Here is a 25,700-nt window from a genome sequence, read left to right on the forward strand (position 1 = left end):
CGCGTTTACTTCCGCACTGAATCACTGTGTTTGGTGTTGTAACTTTCGATATGCGCCTGAAAGAAACTCACCCAATCTCGAAACACAGACGTTGCTATAATGTTTTAACTTTCATCTAGTCTCAAAATCTTTTCGCGAAATTTGCATGCCCCTAGTCATTTTAACTCTTCTTAAAAAAGTTTAAAAATTTAATCCGAAAAAAATAAAACTATTTATCGGCCCCCAGCGAATTCTCAAATGGTTTTCGTAAACAGACCTCAAGTCGAATATCTTGAGTAGTATTCAAAACGCGTCCTGGAATACCGCCCCAAGTCTCTACGCATCTCCGACATGCTAATCCACCTGTGTGACGAACCTTCGCGGTCTCCACATTCTGGAAAGTCAGGGAAGTTGAAATTTCTCAGGGAAAGTCAGGAAATTCACTTGAAATCCTGGAAGTGATGACAATCCCTACTCCAAAAAAATAGTAATTTGAGAGTGGAAAATGTAATGCTCCAGTGTGCAATCACCAAGACTGTGAAAAAAAAAATGGGGTGGAGGGGAAATTGGCGTGAAATGTGTGGTCAAATACAATAGAATGACATATGCAAGGTTGTGTTTGAACTAAGACAGCCATGGAGATTTTGGAGCATACATTTTCTTTATTTCCTCTAGAAAGTTGTAAATTATTTTACCTTCTTTAAATGATTATTGCAATGGAGAAGATTCACTTAAAAAATTCAGCCGATTTTGGCTTGCTTCTTGTTCATTCTTGTAGTTTTGCTTACGACGACGTACAGTGAAAACTAGCAATGGCGTACGACCATGAAATTGTTTTAAAAATTAAAATTTTAAAAATAGGTTAATTTGTAATTTTCGTGAAGTCAGATAAATTTTGTTATAGATCTGTGTACCCTCGAGTCACGCTAAGCTGCTGCAAATTGACGAGGGTTGTCTGGGAAGATATGCGCAGGCGTTGTAGTTTCGGAGGACGATCTCATTGTTAACGTTTTTATTTCTGAATGATTGTACGTTCCACTATATTCAAACCCCCCCCCCCCCCCCCCCCCCCCCAACCTTACACCTAGGGCAGAGAACTTTTTATTAAACCCAACATTGAACTGCATGTTGGCCGATATAACTGTCAAACAAAAATGTGTGGCCTGGCATGAAGCTGTGAAATCTCATACAAATGTTTTAAGTAAGAGCTTTTTTCTTAATTTAGAGCGAATTTGAAAATTCGTGGTTAGTTGGTTGGTGATTAGTAGATAAAAACATGTTTTTTTCCCCCTCAAATTAAAACTTTACATTCAGTAATTTTAACAATAACGTGTGTGTTAAGCTGTTCTGCCTCACGCAACTTGTCACAACGTTAACAGTTCTCAAAATGGTCCACGTGGCCTTCTGCCGCCTTGTGATTGACAGCAGTTCACGTGCGACATTTGGGAATTGTGTAAAACTTATCAGAACTACGCACGTGGAGCTGTTTGCTACATCAGCTGAATTTGGCAGATTTTTGGGCAAATCGTTGACTCAGTGTACTTGGGTCGCCAAATGATGTGCAGAATCAAAGATGAATATGGAAAAAACCACTGAAGGTTTATAATGGCGTGTATTTTTTTACGATTAACATCTGAGAAAACTTAAGTTCGAATGGTGGTAAGTTATGCCTTCGCGTTTACGTTCTGAAATATAATATTTTCTATTATCAGACAAACAAACAAGTGAATATTAATCCACTTAATTTTGGTAGCGACATATTTTGTGGTGTGGCATACCAGAAATATTGCATCTCCTACTTTTATAGAAAAATTATTTTTTATTATGAAACAGCATTAAGTGTTTCTTGCACAGTTTAAATCTCATCTAGTAAATTATTATACATAAAGTATTTAAACCAACGTTATGAACCTAACACTTTGGATTTGAGTTTTTTGCTAGTAGTTACGGATCCACCCAACAGATAGCGTCGTCACATGTCGCGCAAACATGGTTTCATTTTCCACTGTAAGAGTCGCACTTGTATATCCTTGTTCTCTGCACACCCCAGCTAGATCGCCACAGCCATTGCCCTCGTAATAAACACGGCACACAGAGAGGCGCGTAACTGCGTCGAACACATGTACGCACTCATGAGCTCGGTGTTATCATTCTCGTGCTTCTCCGATAATCGCCTTTTATGCGCAATGTAACGTTAAACTTTATGTACCTTTATCTTTGAAAGATTTGTGCAATGGGAGTGCATGACTTGATGTAGGCTTTTGGACATATGCCATTGCTTAGCACATGTATGTCTGCAGAAGAAAACTAAAAAAAAAAAAATTAAGCAAAAATTACTGTTGTCAGGATTTAACGCCACACAATATTCCACAACAAGGAATATGGTCAACAAACAAGGAAAAAACAAAGAAAAATGGACTAACAGAACGAAAAAAAACCCACAAATGATGACAGCACAAAAATTCCGAACCCAAAAAAATTCAACACAACAGTTGAAACGAGACAAAAAACACAGCAAAACGAAAAGACGAAACAAACACAATAGTTTTCCAAAAAACAAAAATAGAAACGAAAAAAAACCCACAAATGATGACAGCACAAAAAATATTGAACCCAAAAAATTCAGCACAACAGACAACACGAGACAAAAACACGACCAAACGAAGAGACGAAACAAACACAACAGTTTTCTAAAACAGAAACAAGCGACGTTTCGGGAACTGCTATCTGCTCCCGTCCTCAGGCAGAGACGCACATGGTACGGAAACACAGGTGCGACTCTGGTTTCTCTGCTTTCAGCGCTTGCTTTACGTTACATGGTTGCTGTAGCCTACTTTGTCGCTACCACTAGAAAAAAGTCGTGTCAGTAAGTCGGCGAGGAATAATACCTAAAAAACATTAGTTCAATTTTAAAAAAAAATTGTGCGAATCTTTCAGTACTCGCCAGAGGTGTAACATCTAACCTCGGTAACGAGAAAAATCATGTGTTCTCGTGTTGCAAATACGAAACTCGTACACCAAATTTAACGTTGAATCCTTCAGAATTATGCCGAGCGTGATAAATACGCGAAAATAGTGTTTTCACATATATTTCTTGACGAGAATCTCGCGTATTTTTGCACCCGCCGCTAGAATTCACTACCGGAGCAGCTACGTAGACTATAGAATCATTCCATTGCATAGCAAAATTTTAAACTGTTTAATGAAACAGCTCCTATTCAAAATAAAAAATAAAATAAAAAATACTTTGAAAATGAATACGAAACCTCTGCTTTGGTGCGGATTTTCGACAATGAATGTTGTTATTAAAATACGGCCCATCTTGTTAAAATGCATTAAACAGTTAATACTATAAAGTTTCCCCTTTTCTTTGTGAACTTACGTTCGCGCCATCCGCTACACATTGCAGCACCGTGGCCACACGTTTTCTTTCGATGCGAATTACGTTCCATTCACGAAATTACTCCTACTAAATGTCCCATACCGAGATATAATATGTTACACTTATATATATTTTTTTAGCGACTTTGCCAGAGAAATGTTTTTGTGTATGTAGTACGTTCGACTTCACTCGTTATATCGAGTTATTGCATTTTAATTTTTTATCGACTCCATCACCACAAATCCAACGCAAATTCTGTACAGTATTAATAGAAGGGCTAGTCCAAGTGAATCGTAACTAACTGCCTGGCAAAATTTTCACTGTATTGTAATACTAATGATCATTACACATAGATTTTGCTAATTTTTTCTCTTATAAATATGTTGCATTCTACAGGGACGGACCCAGGTTTTATTTCTTTGGGGGGGGGGGGGGGGGGGGGGGCGCACTGCTAGTCTGGACCTACTGAAGTATAATACCTGTTCATAACTTCAGAATAATGTGTCCCCCCTCTAAATCCGTCACTGGCACTCTTATCGACTCTTTGTAACGAGCCAAGGATGATTTAAACTTTTTCTTTTTTCTTTTACTAATTTCATCGCTGTAGGTCACTAGAAGTGTTTTCCACAGCTAGGTCCCCATTTTTTTTTCTTTCGAAATTGATCTCTTCGGGGCAATCTAGAATTAGCGCCTAGCAAACTTGCTAAAAGTGAATTCAAAAGTTAAAAAAAAAAAAAAAAAAAAAAAAAAAAAAAAAAAAAAAAAAAACTTAGATCGTGGGTCGTGCGAACATGATTTGACCGCCATTATTTTCGAACCTACTGATTCACAACTGTGCCATAGTACGGTCGTTTGCGTGGACTGCTATGCGCTCGCTTATTATTATTATTATTTAATTTTAATTGTGTCCAGCTATGTCACTGCAGGATCCAGGTGGGGGGTGGGGCGAGCATAGTGGCATGCCTTCCCTCTAATTTTCAATTTTTCTCCTAATGCCTTATCAAAGTTTACTAAACTTACTTAAGTATTATTTTACTGTAGTTCTATAGATAACAGGACGTGTTTTAAGGTTTTAACTTCAGATAAAATGTACTAAATATTTCAATCCTAAATGTACTAAATTTGTATTAAATAATTTAATTTGGCCCTCCCCTGACCCTCATTCTGGATCCACCCTTGGCCTAAGGATCGGGATTCACACGCCATGTTGATTTTTTACTTTTAATTTTCTTAATTTTCTTTAAATTTAACACTATACCTTCTATGCATTTGTTGCTCTGCCACAGATATTTATTAAGTGTTACTATAATGGTTGTAAATAGTCGCGTTAGTGGTTGTAATGGTTATCACTTGCGGCTATCACTTATCACACTTAGTAAGATCTCTTGAAAATACAGTGCGTCCATAAAAGAATGTCCTAGTTTCAATGGTATATTACAACAGTTTAATTTAGACTGTTTACAACAAGTTGTACATCAAATTGAAATTAAATTAATCTAGTTTTTTCATACAAATGTTCAACATGTGCATCTTTAGTTATACGAAATACATTCAACCTAAGTCCAATTCTTCCCACACTTTGGTTAACAAGTCCGGATTGAAGAAATCGCCTCTTCAATTTCTTTTTTTTTTTAAAATTCTGGTGAATCATTAGGTTGTGGCGGAACGTAGACACGATCTTTTATAATGCCCCGAAGGGAAAAAATCGCGTGGTGTTATGTAATACGAACGTGGAGGCCTGATTTTCCCTTTACAAACACATCCTGTAGTTTCGAATTGTCTATACCATCGACGGATGTGGGATCACAATTAAACTTTCAACACGTTGAACTAACATTACAGAGCCAATTTTTGAAGATGTGGCGCTGCAAGCGAGAAATCAACAACGCAGAACTCGCTCGTGCGCTTATCTTAAAAAAACTGTTTTAAGTTTCTCTTTAATTGCGACATTTGAACCAAAACTTTATACAACGCTCACAGTTTATGCTATTAAAATTAAAATTAAAAAAACTGGGACGTGTTTGTTTTTTTATGGATGTACGGAATATTGCACGCGAGATACACGGTGTTAGATTTCCGGAACCAGGCCCTTGACTATTGGTAACGAGGAGGGAATGAAGAAGGAATCAAGATGGCGTGTGAGCCCCCCCCCCCCCCCCCCCGTCTCTGGGAGGTGCGCGAGGGTGAAAGTGAAAGTGAAAGTGTCGTCCCTTCGTCTTGGGAACAGCCGCCGCCGTTCCTCCGGAGAATCGCGGGCTGGTCGCCTCTCGTGGGGGAGGCTGGGGAAGTGGGGTGGCAAGATGAATGCCGGCCGCCGCCTCACAGCCTCTTATTGATCCGAGACGGGAGTCGAGCGCGCGGGGCAGGAGTCGTCGTCGTCGTCGTGGACCGCCCCGGAGTGCCGACCTTGAAGCTGCCTTCCCCGCCACAGGGTTGCTGCAGGTCCGTGAGAGAGCACCGGCGGAAAACCCCCGCGAGATGCCAGGGAATTCGAAAGTGGTCCGGTGGAAACGCGCAAAGAGAATCCTTGAAAAGGCCAGAAGCCAGGACATCCTGATGTTTTTATTTACACAGATAAGAGGATATCGCCAAGGGAGACGCAGACACGCGCGGAGGCGCGTGACTATGTGGGCGTGCGTTGGTTCTATGGAACTTAAAGGGGAGAGATGGAAACCGAGAGGCTCCATCTTGCTTTCAACCCGTTTTTAGACCAAAATAAAGTCTCAGCTTTAAACGGTTAAAATATAGTGTCGTTGAAGCGTAGCTCATAGCTTGATGGGATACCGAAAGTCAATAGTGATTACTTGAATTAATCACTCTTTAATCACTATAAGTTGATATTTTGTACTTGACGTATTAATACATAGAATTTTATTTTTTAAATAAGTTTTTTTTTTGTGTTAATACGTCCAAATTTTTAAGTATTTTGAGAAACCAAACTGATAAAAACACAAAGGATTTTTTAAAATTTTTTATAGTGCCTCAGAAACTTTATTGAGTGTGTGCTCTCTGCCTATGTGAAGCCAAATTCCAATATTAAAAGTTAAGAAAATTGCTATGGTTTAAAAATCTGCTGAAATAAATATGGCGACTATTATATTCTTATATCTTCCCCTAAAAGGCAACCATATAGTTTTAAATTTTGAAAACGCTTTGGATGATTTAGCAGATATTCCGTTACAAAGTTTTGAAACAATATATAATTTTTTTTTAATTTTACATACTATTAATTGATTTTTTCATAGAATAGCGTTTTTTGTCAGTATTATTACTTACAGTTGTAGTCATTATGGCAGAAAAAACATAATGAAATGCTAAATATCAATTATTATTTCACTGGAGAAACTGTTTTAACAGTCAGTCAGTATTAATAACAAGGCATGCCATGAAAGTATGTGCAATACTTAAAAAAAGCCAAACTTCTTAAAATTAAATCATACAATGTTAACAAAATGCTTGAAAACAAGATGGCGTCTTTTAATTACATCGCTTTAGAAATAAATAATGGAAATTTTTGAATGATGCTCGTGATTGAATACACCCGGAAAATGTATTTCCACAATTATTCTCATTCCAAATTTGACCTTGCAAAATACAGTTATCCGATACACTGAACAAATTTTCATTACATTACCTACCTAATTATGTCTGAAACGTTTGCGCTGTGTGTCGTGTATCTGGCAACAGAGGACACCGAAACAATGACAGCACTAATAGCAGAAACCGTGCATTGGGAAGAGAAATGTAAGGCCCATTTAAATGCTCACTGCAATCTTAGTATGAGATCCGTCATAGTAGTAAATTTTGTCTAAAGAAATACCGATGCCACAAGTTATCTTGTATTTCAGGGCTCCCCCTCGACAGGGAAAATCTGGAAAACAAAGAAAACTCAGGGAATTGAAAATATGTCTTCAAAAACTAGAAAACTCAAGCAAATTGACAATATATGACTTATCATTATTTTAATGTTATTGTGACGGTGTGTTTGGTCACTAGAGTTTCGTTTTAATATTCTACATTAAAAACATTTAAGGACATGAGAAAAACATATAATTTTACCAGTTTACCATGTGGAGTCATCTCATCTTGTGACATCACAAGTCATACTGCTGTGTGCTGTAAAAGACTGTAAACTTAAAACAAAAACCATTAGTGTTTCTTCCAAAACAACACCAAACCCAGGGGTGTGATACCGAGATCTTGGCAAGAAGAAGAATACAACCGGAAGACTCGCCTGTGTATCGATTAAGGACCATAAAGAAGACACCACCATGAATAAATGACATACGAAAGAGATAACGGTTCGAGTTATTGGAGAGCGAAGTATAAGTCTTATTTTCTTTAATGGCCAGCAATTTTTGTAAGTCTGAATGTCTATTGTTTGTACATTGATACTTGTATTTTTCACTAATGTTTCTGACACCTTTTTCCATGGACTTTTTTTTGTGTCTGATGCACCTGGTAAAGTTAAATTAAGTGTTTATGGTGCTCACAATACCAGTATGTTTTCTCGCTGCACTCGTTTGCACTTTCTGCACCTACTTTGCCATTAGCTATGGTAGCCATAATTGTTTTAAAATAGTAAAAAACTTAACCCTCCAAAAACTTGGAATTACTGTAATGTGTAAAATTATATTGTGTTGTTTTTCATATATTAAGAACTTATCACTCTCATCTCAAAATATTGGTTATAAAGTAAAACCGTGACATTAAAATGAAAGTGTGTTTTTTTTTGAGCGACATTTTGTTTATGAAAAATAATTTCATTGTATCTGAAAATGTAGATCAGATAATTAATTTTGGTATTTGTTTATGGAAATTTTTATTTATATATAGGCCATATATATATATATATATATATATAGTGTGTGTGTTTAGTACACTAAATAAATTTAATAGTGTTTTACAAACTTACTAGTTTTGTCTTGTTAATTTTCTTCCATCTTCAAAATTGATACTGCCTGTCTTTTAACATTATAAAAAATCTTATTATATACCAACGTGTGAATTTTACTGTTGATTTTTCTAAGACCATACATTAGTGTCTAATGTCTCTTAGTGCAGCTGTAGTCTTTCTGACAGTAAAATAACTCAATGCTAAACAATAAATATGTCACAGGAGGAACTAGGTATTTGTAGCAGTAGGTTACTATTACTATAAAGGCATTTCATAAAATTACGTGTTATGCTCTGATGTTTTAATATGTTCCAACCTGGTCAAGCAAGTGTTAACCTTGTGATTTGGTAAACGAGTTGGTGCTTGCGGCGAGGGTCTGGTACCAGATGGGACCCGCCTCATTATGGAGTGTTATAATGTATTGGAAATTAATGTCTTTTTAACTAGATACGTATTCGTTTAAAAAATCGTATATAATTTTTACTAACATTGTTTAAACATCAGGGATACAAACAACTATAAATACTCATATTATTTCGCAAGATGTATCGTTTTAAATATTGATAAAACATATTAATTCCTTTTCAAGACGTGCAGTGATAACAGTGCACATTGTATGTTGGACAGGAAAACATTTTATAGTCAGTTTGACATGTTATATATCTTGAAATGTGATGTTATAGTAATTTGTACTGTAGTATATCCGACATCTTTTTTTTTTGTTTGACGACACAGGTAAACAAGGGAAATTGTCGGAATTTAGAGTGTGGAAACTCTGAATTTTAAAAAAATCATGCAAATGTTCATTGTGAAAATTTTTTTCGTTACTACTTGTGTGGGGGTCGCTGACTATAGTCTTCCTCAAGCTTAGATATCAGCGCAGAGCAAATGGCGACCACTGTTGCCAGTTTGATACTGCCTGGCTTTTAACATTAAAAAATCTTATGTACCAACGTGTGAATTTTACTTTTGATTTTTCTAAGACCATAAATTAGTGTCTGATGTCTATTATTGCAGTTGTCGTCTTTCTGACAGTAAAATAATTCAATGCTAAACAACAATTATGTCACAGGAGGAACTAGGTATTTGTACCAGTAGGTTACTATTACTATAAAGGCATTGCATAAAATTACGTGTTATGCTCAAAATAGGAAACATTTTAAACTATAAATAATATAAAAATTTAATACTGTCAGATGATGCGCTTGATGAAATACAGCAGGAAAATTTACTCACAAAATTCTCATTCCAAATTTCACTTTACAAAATACAAAGTTGTATATACATAAAAAAAATATATTACAATTACAAGTTACTATGAAGTTGTGTTTAAAACTTTTGTGCTCTATGGACCAATGGTGTATACCTGACAAAGAGCACACCGAAAAAGACAGCACTAATGGCGAAATTGTGGATTGGAAAGAGAGAGAGAGAGAGAGAGAGAGAGAGAGAGAGAGAGAGAGAGAGAGAGAGAGAAAATGCCCATTTAAATACACACTGCAAACTAATAATGAGACGCGGTATAGAAGTGAATTTTCTCGAATTTCAAAGTTGGATGAACACATACAGATTTTAATTTTGAAAATATTCCTTCAATAAAATCTGAAAACAGTGAGAAACCAAGTAATCAAACGTTGTAGGTGAAACCAAGCCTCTAATGTAATAATGAGTGCTGAGTTGCTGGTTAGGAGGGTCCGGGGTTGCGATAATCTATGAGGTCCCGATAGTCTGGAGCCTTTGTATGCATAACTAACTCTAGATTACACTCCGTTTTCCCACAGACCGCTCACCTCCCACCAAGACGATTTGGTGCGATGACCGGCTGGGTGAAACCCCGAATTATCGCGTGTGGGGAAAAGTGGCGTACGTTGCTGTGACCTGTGGGTTTTCCTCTGGTTACTCCTCCATTTATTACGTCAATGCTCCATTAGCATGGCGTCACCCCTCAGGGACTCTTATGACCGCGATGCCGTAGCGGCATTAAAGCCCAATCAATACATTCTCATTTCCCAGCATGATTTTTGATGTGTATCATCTTGGCGCTCGGTAAACAGTATTTGGTAGGCGTTATTACGTGAATAGAACCAAAGTCGCAGCGAACGGAAATGTGTAACCACAATGCTGCCATCTTTGGCGGATGGCGCGAACCAAAGTTCACAAACCCAGAGGGAAACTTTATTGTATTATATTTATTGTATTTATTGTAGTGAATGTTAACAAGAGAAGCAGTATTTTAATAAGATTCCTTGTTAAAAATCAAGTACAAAGCAGGGGTTAATATATTTTCAATCTTTTCGTTTCTATCAGAGCTGTTTCATTCTAAAGGTTGAATTTTCGCTCTGGATATCGAATGATTCGCTAGTCAACGTAGCTGCTCCGGCAGTGAATTCTAGCGGCGGGTGCGGAAATTACGTGTGATTCGCGTCCAGAAATTTAGTTGAAACAGCAATTTGGGTATATTTATCACATTCGGCATTATTTTAAAGAATTCTGCGTTAAATAACGTGTCCGATTTCGTATTATAAGTGTATTTGCAACATCAGACCAATCTAATTTGCTTGTTACCTAGTTACATGTTACACATCTCTGGCGAGTACTGAATAAGACTTGTTCACATGTTTATTTTTCTTTATTTCGCGTAACTGTGTCGTTAGTGTTAATTTCCACGTAAAAAAAACCTATTGAATTGGTCCTTTCTGTTGGTCTGTAATTCACACAGCTTAGTAATTAAATTGCTAGAATTGAAGAAAAATGTTTTAACATATTTTAAAACCTTTTAGGTTGTAAATTAAGTGTACTAACGGTTTGGAATAAAATTTAGGTACATACAGCGTGTATATTTAAAAGAAAAATAATGTTATCTTTAAAAGATTTGTGCAATGGGAGTGCATGACTTGATGTAAGTTTTTGGACATACGCCATTGCTAAGAACTTTTTCTGTTGAAGAAAAACTAATAAATAAAATAAATAAATAAAAATAAAAATAAAAATACTCAAAAAAAGATACAAAAAACACACAAAATTAAGCAAACAATTGCTGTTGTCAACAAGGATATGAACACCACAAAATATTCCGAAACAGGAATATGGTCAGCAAACAAAGAAATTTTCTTTCTTTTCTTTTCATTTTTCTTTGTTTTTTCTTTGTTTGCTGACCATATTCCTGTTTCGGAATATTTTGTGGTGTTCATATCCTTGTTGACAACAGCAATTGTTTGCTTAATTTTGTGTGTTTTTTGTATCTTTTTTTGAGTATTTTTATTTTTATTTATTTATTTTATTTATTAGTTTTTCTTCAACAGAAAAAGTTCTTAGCAATGGCGTATGTCCAAAAACTTACATCAAGTCAAGAAAAATAATATTTAAGAATTATGTAAGACTTAACACGCTATGTTTAATTAAAATAGTACAACATTTGTGGGTGAGTTCTGGAAGAGTAGGAGCGCTCTTTCCTTGAAACATAACCTAAAATGCCCTTTAATGTCACACATTCTGTAGAAATGAAGTCCATTGTATTTATAAGATGAAACGATGTGGTCAAGTAATAAGAAATTTGACTCATATTCGGGGGGAACTCGAGTCGGCTCTTCTTCATGTGTTGTGTTCTGTGTGTGTTGTGTTCGGCGTGTGTTATGTTCGACGTGTGTTGTGTTCGACGTGTGTTGTGTTCGGTGTGTCTTGTGTTCTGCGTGTGTTGTGTGTGTTGTGTTATGTGTGTGTTGTGTTATGTGTGTGTTGTGTTATGTGTGTGTTGTGTTATGTGTGTGTTGTGTTATGTGTGTGTTATGTTATGTGTGTTGTGTTATGTGTGTGTTGTGTTCTGTGTGTATTTTGTTCGGTTTATGTTGTATTTTTTTGTATGTGCTGCTGTTGACGAGACGACAGTAGATTTATAAAAAAAAATTCCCAACTTTGCGATTTGTTTTATTTATAATTATTTAAAAAATATATATATATATTTACCCCTTTTGATCTTTCCTAGCGTGGAATTCTGTAATCATATATAGACTAGTCTTAAGACTTCATTATAAAAAAAGGTTGAGCGAAAGCTTGAGCAAAATCCGTCAAATGGTTTTAGATTGATGCCACACCAGACAAAAATTTTAAAAACATTTTTTTAAAGTCTTAAATAAAGTTGATAACCATTTCCAATAGTTTTTTTCCCCTTCATAATTTTATCCACTGTTCAGACGTTTTACGTGTCACAGTTTTATTATTAGTATAGATTTTTCAGCTTTGTGAACGTTGTTGCGTGTCAAATCAATTCATAGTTTCTTGTTTCTGTTGCACGAGGATAATTTATAATTCCTTTTTTTTTTCAACGCGGGAATATCAGGTTTTTTTCCCCGCCATGTTCTTTCTACTTTTCCCCCCTCCCCCACAACACACCTTTCCAGCATATTTGTGATCTATCTCCACGCGGTGTAACGTGCGTGGACCGCAAATGCGAATTGCGTGTTAGGAGGGCGTCCTGTCGATCAGCGTGACGTCACTTGACTGCGGGGTTTGCGAAGCGGTGGTCGGCGAACGTGGAAAACTGGCCTGTTGTTGGTTTGATGTAGGTGGTTTTGCTGGGTGGGGGGGGGGGGGGGGGGGGCGTTCTAAACGACCGCCACTCATTTAGGGAAATGAGCGCCGGGACTGCCCGCCCGTGGCGGAGTGCAGCTCAGCTAGTCTGGACTTGTTTTAAATTTTATTTCATATATACTTGATGTTTCAATATTCGTGGGGGGGGGGGGGGCGCCTGATTTATTTATTTATTTATTTATCGTCTTTATTGGTGGCGAAGTTAAGGCGGTACGCCTTTTCTTACACTTAACCACTTTTCTGCAATTACCTCAAATAGTGGAATATTAAAAATTAAACATTATATAAGCAGATGTTGACCAAGTATTAAGAGAACAAATTACAATTTTAACTTAATGTTCAAATATTAACTATTACAAAAGATTCAACCACAACTAATTTAAAGTAATTAAAAATTAAGCATAGACATACGTAAAGAGGAAAGTGATTAAACATACAGCAAATAGTATCAAAAAAATAGGTGTACTACTACATTAAAACCAGTCACTCGCACATTCATGATGGAGAGCAAATATACAAGAAAGAAACACCCTAATGTGCTCTGAACTCGACCGATAGAGCGCTAAAGGGCGCTTTCCTGACAGACGATAGAAGCGCGCAGTTAACAGCGATCGTCGTCATTTGTGCGATACATGCGCACGAGAACCAAGAGAAGACCGACACGCATCACATTCCCTGGTTCGCGGAAGGCAGTGCGAGGGAAGCGCACAGATTGCCCAGAGAACGTTCTATAAGATGCGTGTGAAGTCTGCGTTACTGCAGGCGGCACCAAAACTCGGATCAACATTTAAGACGTCGGATTCGCGTTATTGGAAGTCGTCAAAAAAATTAATCCCTCCCCCCCCTCCAATTCATTGGTGATCTGTCACTCCCTTTCTGTCTTGTTACCTCATCATTCCATAACACAGCACATAAATATACTAGCGTTTCTTCGGTCGAATTCCGAGCATATATTGTATGGTGTCTTGTGCTTGCCTTAGTTGCGTTCTATCACCGCCTTTCGTATGCGCCGACAATTTTGAAACATTTCCATGAGCCTAATATTACATACAGCTCTCTTTGACGTCTCAAAACATTATATTAAAAGTTTCTAGAGAACAACCTTACTGATGCTCTTACGTTTCACTTGTTTGCTAAGTCAGCTAATATTTCTTTAAAAACACAAATTCAAAGCTGTTGATTGCTGAAGTATAAATTAATTTTGATAGTATTCAGTTGTGCAGTTCGGAGAGTAAGTTATAATTTCTGTGGTAAGAAGAAAAAATTGAATTAAATTGTCTACTACTTTATGGAATTTCCTTATAACGAAAATTTTAAATGTTTCAGTTTAACTAATGTGTTAATATTTGTAATAAGTAAAACTGTATTCAATTTATTGGGCTATTGTTTACGAACTCGTAACATTACCTTATATATTAGCAATTATTGATTTGTTCCCATTAATTACTTTCCGAAAGGTGTATGCTTAATTTTGATTTACGCATGTATTAGATTTCTTTTTTAGCTTTTTAGCTTTTATCTTTGAACATTTAAGTTTGTGTAATGATTTTGATTTGGTTAAGTGTAAATAAAGGCGTAGCCACAAATAGACGACATATATAGCTGAAATAAATAATGTCTGACTGGTTGAAACGTAAAGCGGAAACTGGCAGATGTGTTAAGAGTACGATAATCGCCTCGCAGCGAGCAGCGGGTTGCGTACCGTAGTTGCGGCCGGCGGGCACGACAGTCGGGGGGCCAGGCGGTACCGGGGCAACGTGTTCCGTGCGTGGCGGAATATAAATATGCGGCGGGGCGAGAGTGGGAGAGGGGGTAGATTGGAGGGGGGGGGGGGGTGTACCTATGGCGGGCGGCATGCCAGCGGCGAGCGGCGCCTGGCTGCAGCCTCCCTCCCCCCTGTGGCACCTCTTGCCTTTTGGACGCTCATATTCGAAGAGAAGTGTTCCGAAAACTCTCGGAAGACGCAGGCATGCGCGTATATCTCGTGGAATCTAGGGGGGCCCTGCTTGCTCTTGCAAAATCGCGACTGCGAAACAAGAAAACCATGATCCAGCCCCCATTCCCACCCCCGGAAATCCTACATATTTTCGCCCCTGGACGCAGACATGTTCATTGAAGAAGGCCCCACTATGTTCACACTTGTTATACTTACACACAGTGAAAGAAAATAACTCATAAATGAAATTGTTTTTATTTTCATAAATATGAATTATTAGAAAGGGTAGAAATTTGGTTTTTTTATTAATGTTTTACAAATTTTAAATTTACTAGGTTGGGGACGTCTTGCAAGTTGCGTGCTTGATAAACGACTGTGATTTTTTTTTTTGCGTTGGTTGAGTGTTTCGTAGTTTATTCATAAACCCGGCCTAAAGCAATCCTACAACTTGAAATTGTTAAACGGTAGAAAACCAAATTTTTCCTACGAAAAGTTTAATATTGTTGACAGTTTAATTCAAAAGCGTCATTAGCTTTCTCTGTGCGATGGTTTGATAAGGGGAAACGTGATGCGTGGGTGAAAAAGAAAAAAAATAGTAGCTTTTTAGAAGCATGCCATCTGCAACAATAAAGAAAAAAACGTAAGTCGAAATGCAAGTTGCCCGATGATTGCGTACTAATTTGCGTTTTGCTTACAGTATAAACGGGTATTTAAAAACATGGTTATTTAACTGTTTGCATAGTTTATGAACCCAGTCTGATAGCCACGACTAGGGTCGTGGGTTCGATCCCAGCAAATACGGCATGGGCACCGAGCAGTGGCGTTGCCGGGGGGGGGGGGGGGGGGCTTTAGGGGTTCAACCCCACCCCCCCTTTAGCACCAAATCTTTAATTAATTTCTTATTCATCACTCAAACAAATTTCATATTAATATTAATAAAATTTTTACCATTACAATATTTAAATATAAGTACCGAAAACTGCTAAAATAACACAATTTACACCTTAAAATCCAAATTTCCCAAGAGAGGACCCCCCCACCCCCCCGCTTTAATAAGGGGGGGGGGGGAGGCATGCCGCTTAACACCCCCCATACACAAATTCTGGCTACGCCACTGGCACCGAGACGGTGCTGAAACTGAAACGCCGAGTTGGTTGTTTCATGTTTTTGTCATTGCTGTTATTTGATAGCTTTACCTGTACATTTATCACTTTAGCGCTGTTGCTACAAATATTTTCTCCTGCGAAGTCATTGACGTTTAGTATTGAATTCATTTTTGGGAATGTTTACAGCCAAGGGCGCAAATGTAGGATTCGAAATTGGGAAAGTATGGGTGGTGTTGATGAAGGGAGGGGGGGGGGGGGTTCGCGGTTATGGGCCGCCCGAGAATTTAGCGCGTGGGTTTTAACAGACATAAGTCATCTCTGGATACCTACATGAAATATCCAGACAGAGTACTCGTGTTTCTCTCTCCTTACATGCTCGCCCGTGCAATTTCTCGCCCGCGATACGCAACTCGTACCGTTTGCGTGTGTCGGCAAATCTCGTGACGACGCGGACCTCTTGGACTTTGGTTGGTGCGTTCGTGTGTGACGCAACTCCCATTGCGCATCGTTTCCGAACATTTCTGCTCTCTTATCTGATCCTCGTGAATGTGCGTTTAACATTACTTATATTGTGAATTGTTCATCCAAATATTATACGTGACAGGACATAAATAAGTAGCACGTTTCCAAATTTTTTACGGTGTCGAGACTTGCTCCGTCCCTCACGTAGTGTTTATTCTTTCTTTTTTTTTTGTCTGTACTATTATGTATGTAAGAGCCGTTCCTTAAAAATTTAACACGATAGCTGTTTTGCATTTGTTTTCTCTCACATGTTACAAGACTAAACGTTACTTACGGGCTAAAATGTTACGTGGGTTATCGTAAACACGAATAATGAATACTTGAGTGACATTTATTACCACGATTTTAGAAAGTCGCTTTCTTGTCTGTATTTTTGTTTGTTCGGTACAAATTTTGCAATCGTTTTTAAACTAACTCCCCGATGAGCTAGAGACTTTGAACATACTTTAGAACTGGATGACAATGTAGACACAAGACTGAAAAATAAAATTAAATAAAAAAAATAATACACCACGTTTTAAAACTGACTAAAAGGAATGGAATAATAATTGCTCCTAGCATCATACAGATTTCTTTCTAACCCCATGCAGATTGTCCAGAAAATTTGTGAATTTTTAATACCTATGAAAATACTTGTAAGATTTAAAACGTGGAACAGTAAAGAATTTAAGTGGTAGCTGTTGAGAAAACTCACAAAACAGTTCATACCATCTGCAGTGAAATAAAATTGTTAGTGACTGAAGAACAATTTATCCATCAATCATCTATAGCATGCTCCCCACGTTTTTCGTTTTAAATCTTAAGTATTTTTATAGGTAGTAAAACTTCACGATCACAAATATTCAGGACAATCTGTATGGGTTTAAGATAAATTATTATTTTTTTGCTCTTTATTCCGTTTTAAAAAACGTGGTATATATAATTATTTTATTTAGATAATTATTTTTACTGCTATTACTGCTTTATTTAATATCTGGTAAAGAAATTTTGGAGGATACAAAACAATAGAGCTATCGTAATACATTTACAGAAATAGCTTTTAAATAATAGTAAAGAGAAGAAAAATTAAATAATTAAAACTTGTGTTTGAGACTAAGCCCGTATGAGCCTTAAATGACACAATTATTATTTCATTCGTTTTGTTTTAGGGTGGTTCCTACGAATACCGTACCATATTTGCGTTGAATACTATGTTCTGTTACGAATTTGGGTGCCTTGCACGTGGTTTAGAGTTATTTGTCGTTAGTAAAAAAAAAAACTGGACGCAATTCACAACCAAAACATTTCGACTAATTTCGTTCATGTCAAGCAATATAAATTAATTTTCTGTACTTCTTCAGGCTGGGTGAGGCAGACAGTTTAGCTTCTGTATATCCATTTCCGAAATATTTCTACACATAAATTTATAATTACCAAAAAAAAAATAGTTTTAACATAACTGGGGAAATCTTTGGATCTCCCAAATTATGTACAGTTTTTTTTTTGTGTCATGTTAAATACAGAACATTTTGCAATACCTACCTGACAATCATTCACTGCTCATTGGGTACGTCAGTGGTCCGCTCGCGATAAAGGGACGCGACGATAATGTTTCGGCCAGTGCTGTACTCCGCGCCTCCAAGCAATCCTGGAATCTAGGGTCCTGCTCCACAATAGCGCATTCCCCCCCCCCCCCCCCTTACATAGGTGTCTCCCCCCCCCCCCTCCCACCACGTGGCCCGGCCCGAGTTGTTGTTCGTTGCGGACCCGCCGAACAGCAAACTACAGTTTCTATTTCTACCTGCATTCCTTTATTTACACTGGGAGCGGGCGACGTTGCCGCTTCGGCGAGGCGCGCTCTTCTCGCGCCGCGCCCGCGGTACCTGGGGAAGCCTGCAACTCACGTAGTTTCGGTTCCCTGCAAGAATTTCCGAAGATTTCCGAAGTTTTGCGTTTTTGTATTAACGCCACTTCAGCCGCTAAATCAGAAGTTCCCAATGAAAACAAGCATGTTGTGACTAACCTAACCTAACCCTTCGATTTTTTTTTAATTTCAATTTTTGAGAGAAATCCGAAGTTGCACGAACGTGGTAGGGAACCGAAACTACGTGAGTTGTAGGCTACCGCGGTACCTGCGTGTCCACCCGTCCTTGTTACCAACCCTCCAACTCGGAACTGCGTGACCGTGGATAACATTGCCTTCGTTACACTTCTCTGTGTTGTACTGTTATTTAGAAGCGCCATTTGCTTTCACTGTGCGTTAGTTTAAACACGGTGATGTGTGTGATAAAAATAAAATCGTAGCCATATATGTGTACACATTACGTCTGCACTCTTAAACATTTTCGTAACACTTCACTCCGTTTAAAAAAATGAAAGCCGAAACTGAAGCTGTCGAAAGTTGTCTGTTTCTTGCGTCGGGTTTTTTCTTCTTGGCGTAATTTATAAATGAGTTTTTTAATTTTTTTTAACTATATTTTTTTGAGGCGTGTCTTGCTTAGTATATAAACACGCCCTTAGTGTGACACTCACAGTCTTACATTGAATCATGTTTATAAAATTACTAAATGCACATTAACCGTACAAAATGTATTGAGCTAACATAAAAAGAAAACAAGCACAGGCCTGTAAATTGTAGAATATGTAATTTAATGCAACTATATAATTGTCAAACTGATATGAATACTTAATTTTTGGCTGCGCATCTACTCTTTTTTAAATCACAAATTGTGTTGCAAAACATCTGGCATGTTTACCTGTATTATTTTTATAGGCAACTTTGTTTATAGAATATTCATTCCTCTGTATCTATGTAGATTTAATGAAAATATGCGCGATAAGTCCGTATAAAAATATTCCGCAATCGCTACAACATTTTTATTTCTAACTGGCCTTGCCAGATGTTTTGACGGGTATTGTGGCATTATTTTTAACGAGCATAAACAAGTGTTTTTGTTACGTAACTTCTAACCGTATTTTGTTCGTGATCCCTACAAAATATTTATGTTGACAACGTGAAGCGTTTGTTTAGTTGATTACTAACAGTTATCTTTATTTCACGAATGAAGCAAAACAATCAGCCATGACTGTTTGTGGAAGTTTCGCGAATGACTAGTCATAAATCTTTCTAATACTGGCAAGCTTAGGGCAATTTCTCCCCTTCTTACTTTTAACGTGGTCTTTTTTTATTCCTAATACCGTCAGTTGGGGTAACATTGGCCCTTAGAGGGTAACTTTGGCCCAAGACAAAAAAAAATGTTAAACCATGTTACAACTCTTCAAAATATTTATTAGATGTGATGATACATATGTTACATATGTAAACCATGTTACAACTCTTCAAAATATTTATTAGATGTGATGATACATATGTTACATATGTAACATATGTATCATCACATCTAATAAATATTTTGAAGAGTTGTAACATGGTTTAACATTTTTTTTTGTCTTGGGCCAAAGTTACCCTCTAAGGGCCAATGTTACCCCAACTGACGGTACCGAGTATACCATAATTCTTTATTGAAAAAAAATGTGATGTACAAGCTAATTATAATTTAAAGTTTTGGCGACCGAAATACTGAAAGTAACGTAGGTTTATGTTTAAAGCATAATAAAAACTGGAAGAAAAAATGTTATTGGAGTAAATTTCCTGGGCAGTGAAATTCGGTCTGCAGAGGACTCAACTGCAGGAGACTCATAGTTGTTAATGTATACTGTCAGTAGAGGGATTGCCGTGGTCGTGGTGCGCGCACGGGTGCCTTTCGACTCACACGGCCGGCGCGTCCATATAGGCTAGGGTGACCAAACGTCCCGTAAAAACGGGATTGTCCCGTTTTTTAACGATCGTACACGGGGTCCCGAAAAGTCTCCCGGGACGCCTAAATGTCCCGTATTTACGTTGGGTTGATGATACACTTTTGTCGCGCCTCTCCTCGGACCGTCTTCCCATCTTCTCGACAGTTGAACTCACCCATTTTAGTTACCTTGTTTAATTATGTTTTTAAGTATGTCAGACATACTTATAATAAATAAGTATTCACTGCAAAATTATTGTTTTTATTTATTATACGCCTCACAATTTAAATTAAATTACATATTCAAGGGTAAATTGAAAAAAGAATTATAGGTCTCAAATTAGCAAAAAAAGAGCATGTTTCAATGATAACGTCTCGATGGAGGCCACTCGGACCCCCCTTTAGCTGGAGGGCATCGCCCCCAAACCCTCCTTGGATGTGTCCCGTTTTTTCAAGTTTATTATTTGGTCACCCTAATATAGGCAAACTAGGCAACCGCCTAGGGCGCCAAGTAGCTGGGGGCGGCGCAGCACGAGACATAACAGCTGATATAATATGTTTAACGATTATTGAAACTAGATGAAAATGGATTTTTGTAACAGTTTGGAATGTTTATATTGATTTAAGTAATTATTTCAAGTCCACGGTGACCTATTTATGATTTGTAATAAGTAAAAAGGTAAAAAAAAAAAAAAACCACAAGCCTGCTTATATTTGATTGTTGACAAAATCTTAGGCTTACGTGATGTATTTTGAGGCAAGGAATTTTTTTTTTGGGTGTCCTTTCGGGGGGGGGGGGGGGGGGTTAAGGTTTTTTCGCCTAGGGCGCCAATTTACCTTGCACCGGTCCTGGCGACTCACCGTCAGTCCAGCTAGAGACAGAACCCGTGCAATTGGGGCGTACTCCAAAACGATTCCGCGGTGGCTAGTCATTGCCTTCCGCAGTATGGAAAGTTTTCCACGAGTGTAAAAGTCCCCGATCCGGCTGGGAATCAAACCCGGGACATTGGTTCACCGGTGCGGAATTGTCTACGTATTTGTTTTGTTTACTGAATCGAGTAAATGGTTTTGGGACATCAGATATGAGTAGAATCAGAAATTGTTTAGTCAGGGTTTCTGCAGGTCGTGAGAAGTCCCAAAAGTCACGAAAAATTAAGGAAACTAAAGGACTGGTCACAAATGTCACGAGAAAAAAAAGTCCCGCAAGAAACAGCAAATGTGCTGAAAGTCACGAAACTTTAATTTTCGGTTGCCTTTTGCTTATCACATTTAGATTTTTTATCCTGACTTCTGTTTTAGAGTCATACATTAAATATTAATTAGTTTGAGACTGTCAACTTAAATCATGCTGAGATTATCTCTGGAACAGTTTTAGCTTTCTAATGTAAATTAGGTACGTCTTTACGAATAGTAGATCAAGTTCGTATTACAATTAAGAATATTTAATTTTGCTTATAAAGTATGAGTTGAAAAATTTTTTAGAAGAAAAAAAAAGTTTCTGAAAGTGTCTTGAAATTAGTTCACAAGGTATTTGAAGACACTCAGGTAGCATTGCAACGGAAATATTTTTAAAGCCTTCATTTTCCCAAGTAATTTCGTTCAGTTTCATGTGATGTTGCCAGGTGGTGCGCAAAGTTGTAGGTCCGAATAATTATTTTTAATTGAAATAATCATTAAAATAATTGTTTTAATATACCACGTTTTTAAAACCGATTAAAAAGTATTAAATAATTTCTCCTACCGCCATATTCCTAACCCAATACATATTGCCCTGAAAATTTGTGATTGTGAAGTTTTAGTACCTATGAAAATTTTTGTAACTTTTGATGCATAAATAGTTTTACCTACCTAAAAATTTATTGCACTGCAAATGATACGAACTATTTTGTGAGTTCCCAAAAGTCTTTGTCTTGTGTGTGCATTGTCGTCCAGTTCTGAGCGCTGTTTAAATTTGAAGTGTCTAGCTCATCGGGAAGTTAGTTTAAAATCGGTTGCAAAATTTGTACTGAACAGACAGACATGAAAGCGAGTTAATATAAAAGGTGATGGAATAACCGCCCAGTGTGTTGGTTCGATGGGTGCGGTGCATCAGGCCAAGAACTTGACGCACGCCGCCAGTTTGACCAGCGAGGCACGTAGCGCTGGAACTACGATAACGCAATGGGCGGCATGCGTTGGATGAGAATATTTTGGCGCGAACGTAATGGCGAACGCGACAGACTTCACCATTAGGGGGAAAAAAATATCACGTATTACCATTGCGTCGCGGGCGTGACGTTACTCAAAACAAGCGTCATAATTTTGTTTTCGAAAAAAAAAAAAAATTTCTTCCTGATGGATCGGTAATACGATTGTTATTCCAGTATTTTCAAGTTTTTCTTTACTAACTTTACCATGAAATCTCTGTTCTGTGTTCACGCACTGTGTTTTTTCCGAACGGATATTAAATTTGAATTAAACATGTTTCTCAAGACATGTCGATTTAAAACCCTCCCATGTATTAACGGCTTTTTTGTAATGTCTGGTTGCGTATGTAATGTCAAGTAACTTTTCAGGGTTGGAAAAGAAAATCAAACAACCCGTTTTTTTTTTGTTGTTGTTTAAACCAGGTTTTTTTATTACATTAGTTACTTTGGTTCTCAGCATGTTCAAATGAAAGCCATACAACAACATCCCGCTTTCTGCCACTCATGTTGAACTCATATAACATCACAGAACTGAAGCCGAGCAAATCTGCACATCTGACTGGGACTTAAGGGCGTATGTCCCGTTCCAGGTCATGATTTTAGATTTATATTAATCACTGATCAACTTATAGACATTTTCAATAGTTTAACTTTCATGAAATGAAAAATATATATAGTTGCATACTTTTTTGCATAATTAGCTGCCAAAGTTACATTTTTAACCTTTTTGGGTTGTACAAATAAGGAGAATTTAATTTAATGCAGAACTGAAACTTTTTAGGATTAACTGCAATGCCACCGGCTACTTCAAGAAATGATTTGCATTTCTATCACAAAAACTCATTTCATGTTTCTTGGCTGTCAAGATCATACAAATTTTGAGAATTTTGAAATGACAGGTAAAATTAATTAATATTTTCTGAAAGAAATGCAAACCATTTCTTGAAGTAGCCAGTGGCATTGCAGTTAATCCTAAAAAGTTTCATTTCTGCAATAAATTAAATTATCCTTATTTGTACAACCCAAAAAAGTTAAAAATTTAACTTTGGCAGCTAATTATGCAAAAAGTATGCAACTATATATATTTTTCATTTCGTGAAAGTTAAACGATTGAAAATGTCTGAAAGTTGATCAGTGATTAATATAAATCTAAAATCATGGCCTGGAACGGGACATACACCCTTAACCACATAAAGAGTATTACCTCACAGGAGGAGGATTCTCCATAGAATGGGTGTTCCCTGCAGAAAGGGGATTTACAGCATGGTCAAGGATTTCCCACAAAGTAGGATATTAAATTTATGTATTTCCTCTTTTTTTTTACACTTTTCACTACAATTTACTAATTTAATTTTTAAAGGACTATTTAGCTGGATATAATTTATAATATTAATGAGCAGACTATTGTTGTTATTAGAGTGGAATTAGACATTTCATTGAAATTTATTAAAATATTATATTTAAAGTTACATTAAAAAAAATGATTCAAACCATGGTGGTTAGCCAACCCTGTAACTTTTTATTTGCTTGTTTTTTTGGTCGTGCGGGTAAAGACTTTTGTTTGTTTCCTTTAACGCGGCATTGCGTGGTTCGCGAAGCCAGCCAGGATCACGCTGCTCTGCTTTGCGACGAAGCATCGCACCTGAGGGGACGTATCTGTACACAACCATTACACACTTTTACGATTGTTAAATTTTTCTTATTAATTGAATTTCGAGAGAAAATTGTATGCCGCACAAAACTCTCAGGGAACGTAGCCTGTTAAAAAAAAAAAACTCCCAACGTTTGCACACATAAATTTCAGTTAATGATTTTACTTGAGAAAAAAAAGAATAATTTATATTTAGGATTTTTATTTAATTGATTTCAATATTTTTGTTTTAAGTGAACCGTTTTACGATTTCATTAAAAACAAGTCATAAATATATGCTATTTAATATATGTAGCACACGTATCAAAGTTTGAGGCATGTCGGACTATATTTGGGAGGAAATACATATTGTAGCGTACTTACGATTTATTTATTTATTTATTTATTTATTTATTTATTTATTTATTTATTTATTCATGCTCTCCGTTTAGTCCCAAATTAGGGACATGGAGCAAGTTAAATACAATTTAATACAATAGAAGTTAAATATAAATCAACAATACAAATCATACAATCATATTACAAATGGTTCAAATAATAAAAAATAACGGTATATAAACCTATATCAATTATAAAATAAATAAATAATAAAATACACACACACACAAGTAGGACTATAATACAATCAACACCAAGCTAAAATTATGCAGAAATCAGAATTAAATTTATACATACTAATATTGGTGATCCAAATATTCAATAATAGTATAAAAGGTATGGGTATGGAGAAATTCCTTTAATTTTTTTAAATATAAATATATTTTTTAAACTTTATGTAGCTAAGTAGCTGTACTTTTCTTATTTTGTCATCGCCTGCTCTTTCCCTCCCCCCCCCCCCCCCTTTTGAATCCTGGGAGGGAGGGATCCAGACCCACCCCTGCCTCCTGGGTCGAGCACTGCACACCTTGTGTGGAACTGCCACGTGGCAACTCGCGACGGCTGCGTGCTGCTGAATGTTCGTCGAAGCTTCAGGAGGGACACGTTGTCATCAGACAAATACCCGGGGGGGATAACTTGGCATTTGTTCGTTGAACTCTTCTTTTTTTTTTAATTCGTCCGTTGTAACTGTTCCATTGCCTTATTATGTTGTTTATGTTTTCCTTTCTGCTCTCTAACTCGCAGTGCTTATTTATAAAGTAATTTTTTTTACCAATAACTATCGTATAAACTTGGGCATTATTATAAAAATTTACAGAGGTAGGCCTACATTTATTTTAAAGCATTTTATAGTTTAATAAAACTAATATAGTGCTGTAACTTTTAAAAAAATGGTTAAACCACTAACACTTATTAGAACAATTGAAATTTTAGTTTAAAAAATATATATATTTTTTTAACTTTGTTTCACGTTAAGTAACAATTGTGTACAATCAGTTCAATAATGTCTTAAATTTAAAAAAAATGAAACTTGTATACTGCGGTAGCTGGTTGGTTAGAACGTGCAGCCTAAATAATGTATTATTGTTTTCGCAGTGGAGGATGGAATACAAGACAACGACATCACCACGGGGCCTCAGGATGAATTTCTGCCGCCTCTGGTCCGTTTGGAGAAATATGCATCATCGTCCAACATTTTTAATAGGTGAGTTTGTCTAAGTCTTGCCTGATAATTATTTTTTTATATAAATATGTACAAACTAATAAACAAGTGAAAATTATTCCCTTTTTTTTTTAAAAA

General features: G+C 36.8%; 1 protein-coding gene across 1 annotated transcript in view; it reads left to right on the plus strand.

The window, feature by feature from the left end:
• The window catches only part of LOC134536799 (serine/threonine-protein phosphatase 4 regulatory subunit 1-like), a 268,113-nt gene that overhangs the window by 71,687 nt on the left and 170,726 nt on the right, over window positions 1–25,700 (plus strand). The window contains exon 3 of the mRNA XM_063376734.1: window positions 25,496–25,604. Coding sequence (XP_063232804.1) covers window positions 25,496–25,604 — 109 coding nt within the window. The remainder of the gene's footprint in view (window positions 1–25,495; window positions 25,605–25,700) is intronic.

Source organism: Bacillus rossius, chromosome 11, assembly GCF_032445375.1.
Source record: "Bacillus rossius redtenbacheri isolate Brsri chromosome 11, Brsri_v3, whole genome shotgun sequence".
NCBI classification, from domain to species: domain Eukaryota; kingdom Metazoa; phylum Arthropoda; class Insecta; order Phasmatodea; family Bacillidae; genus Bacillus; species Bacillus rossius.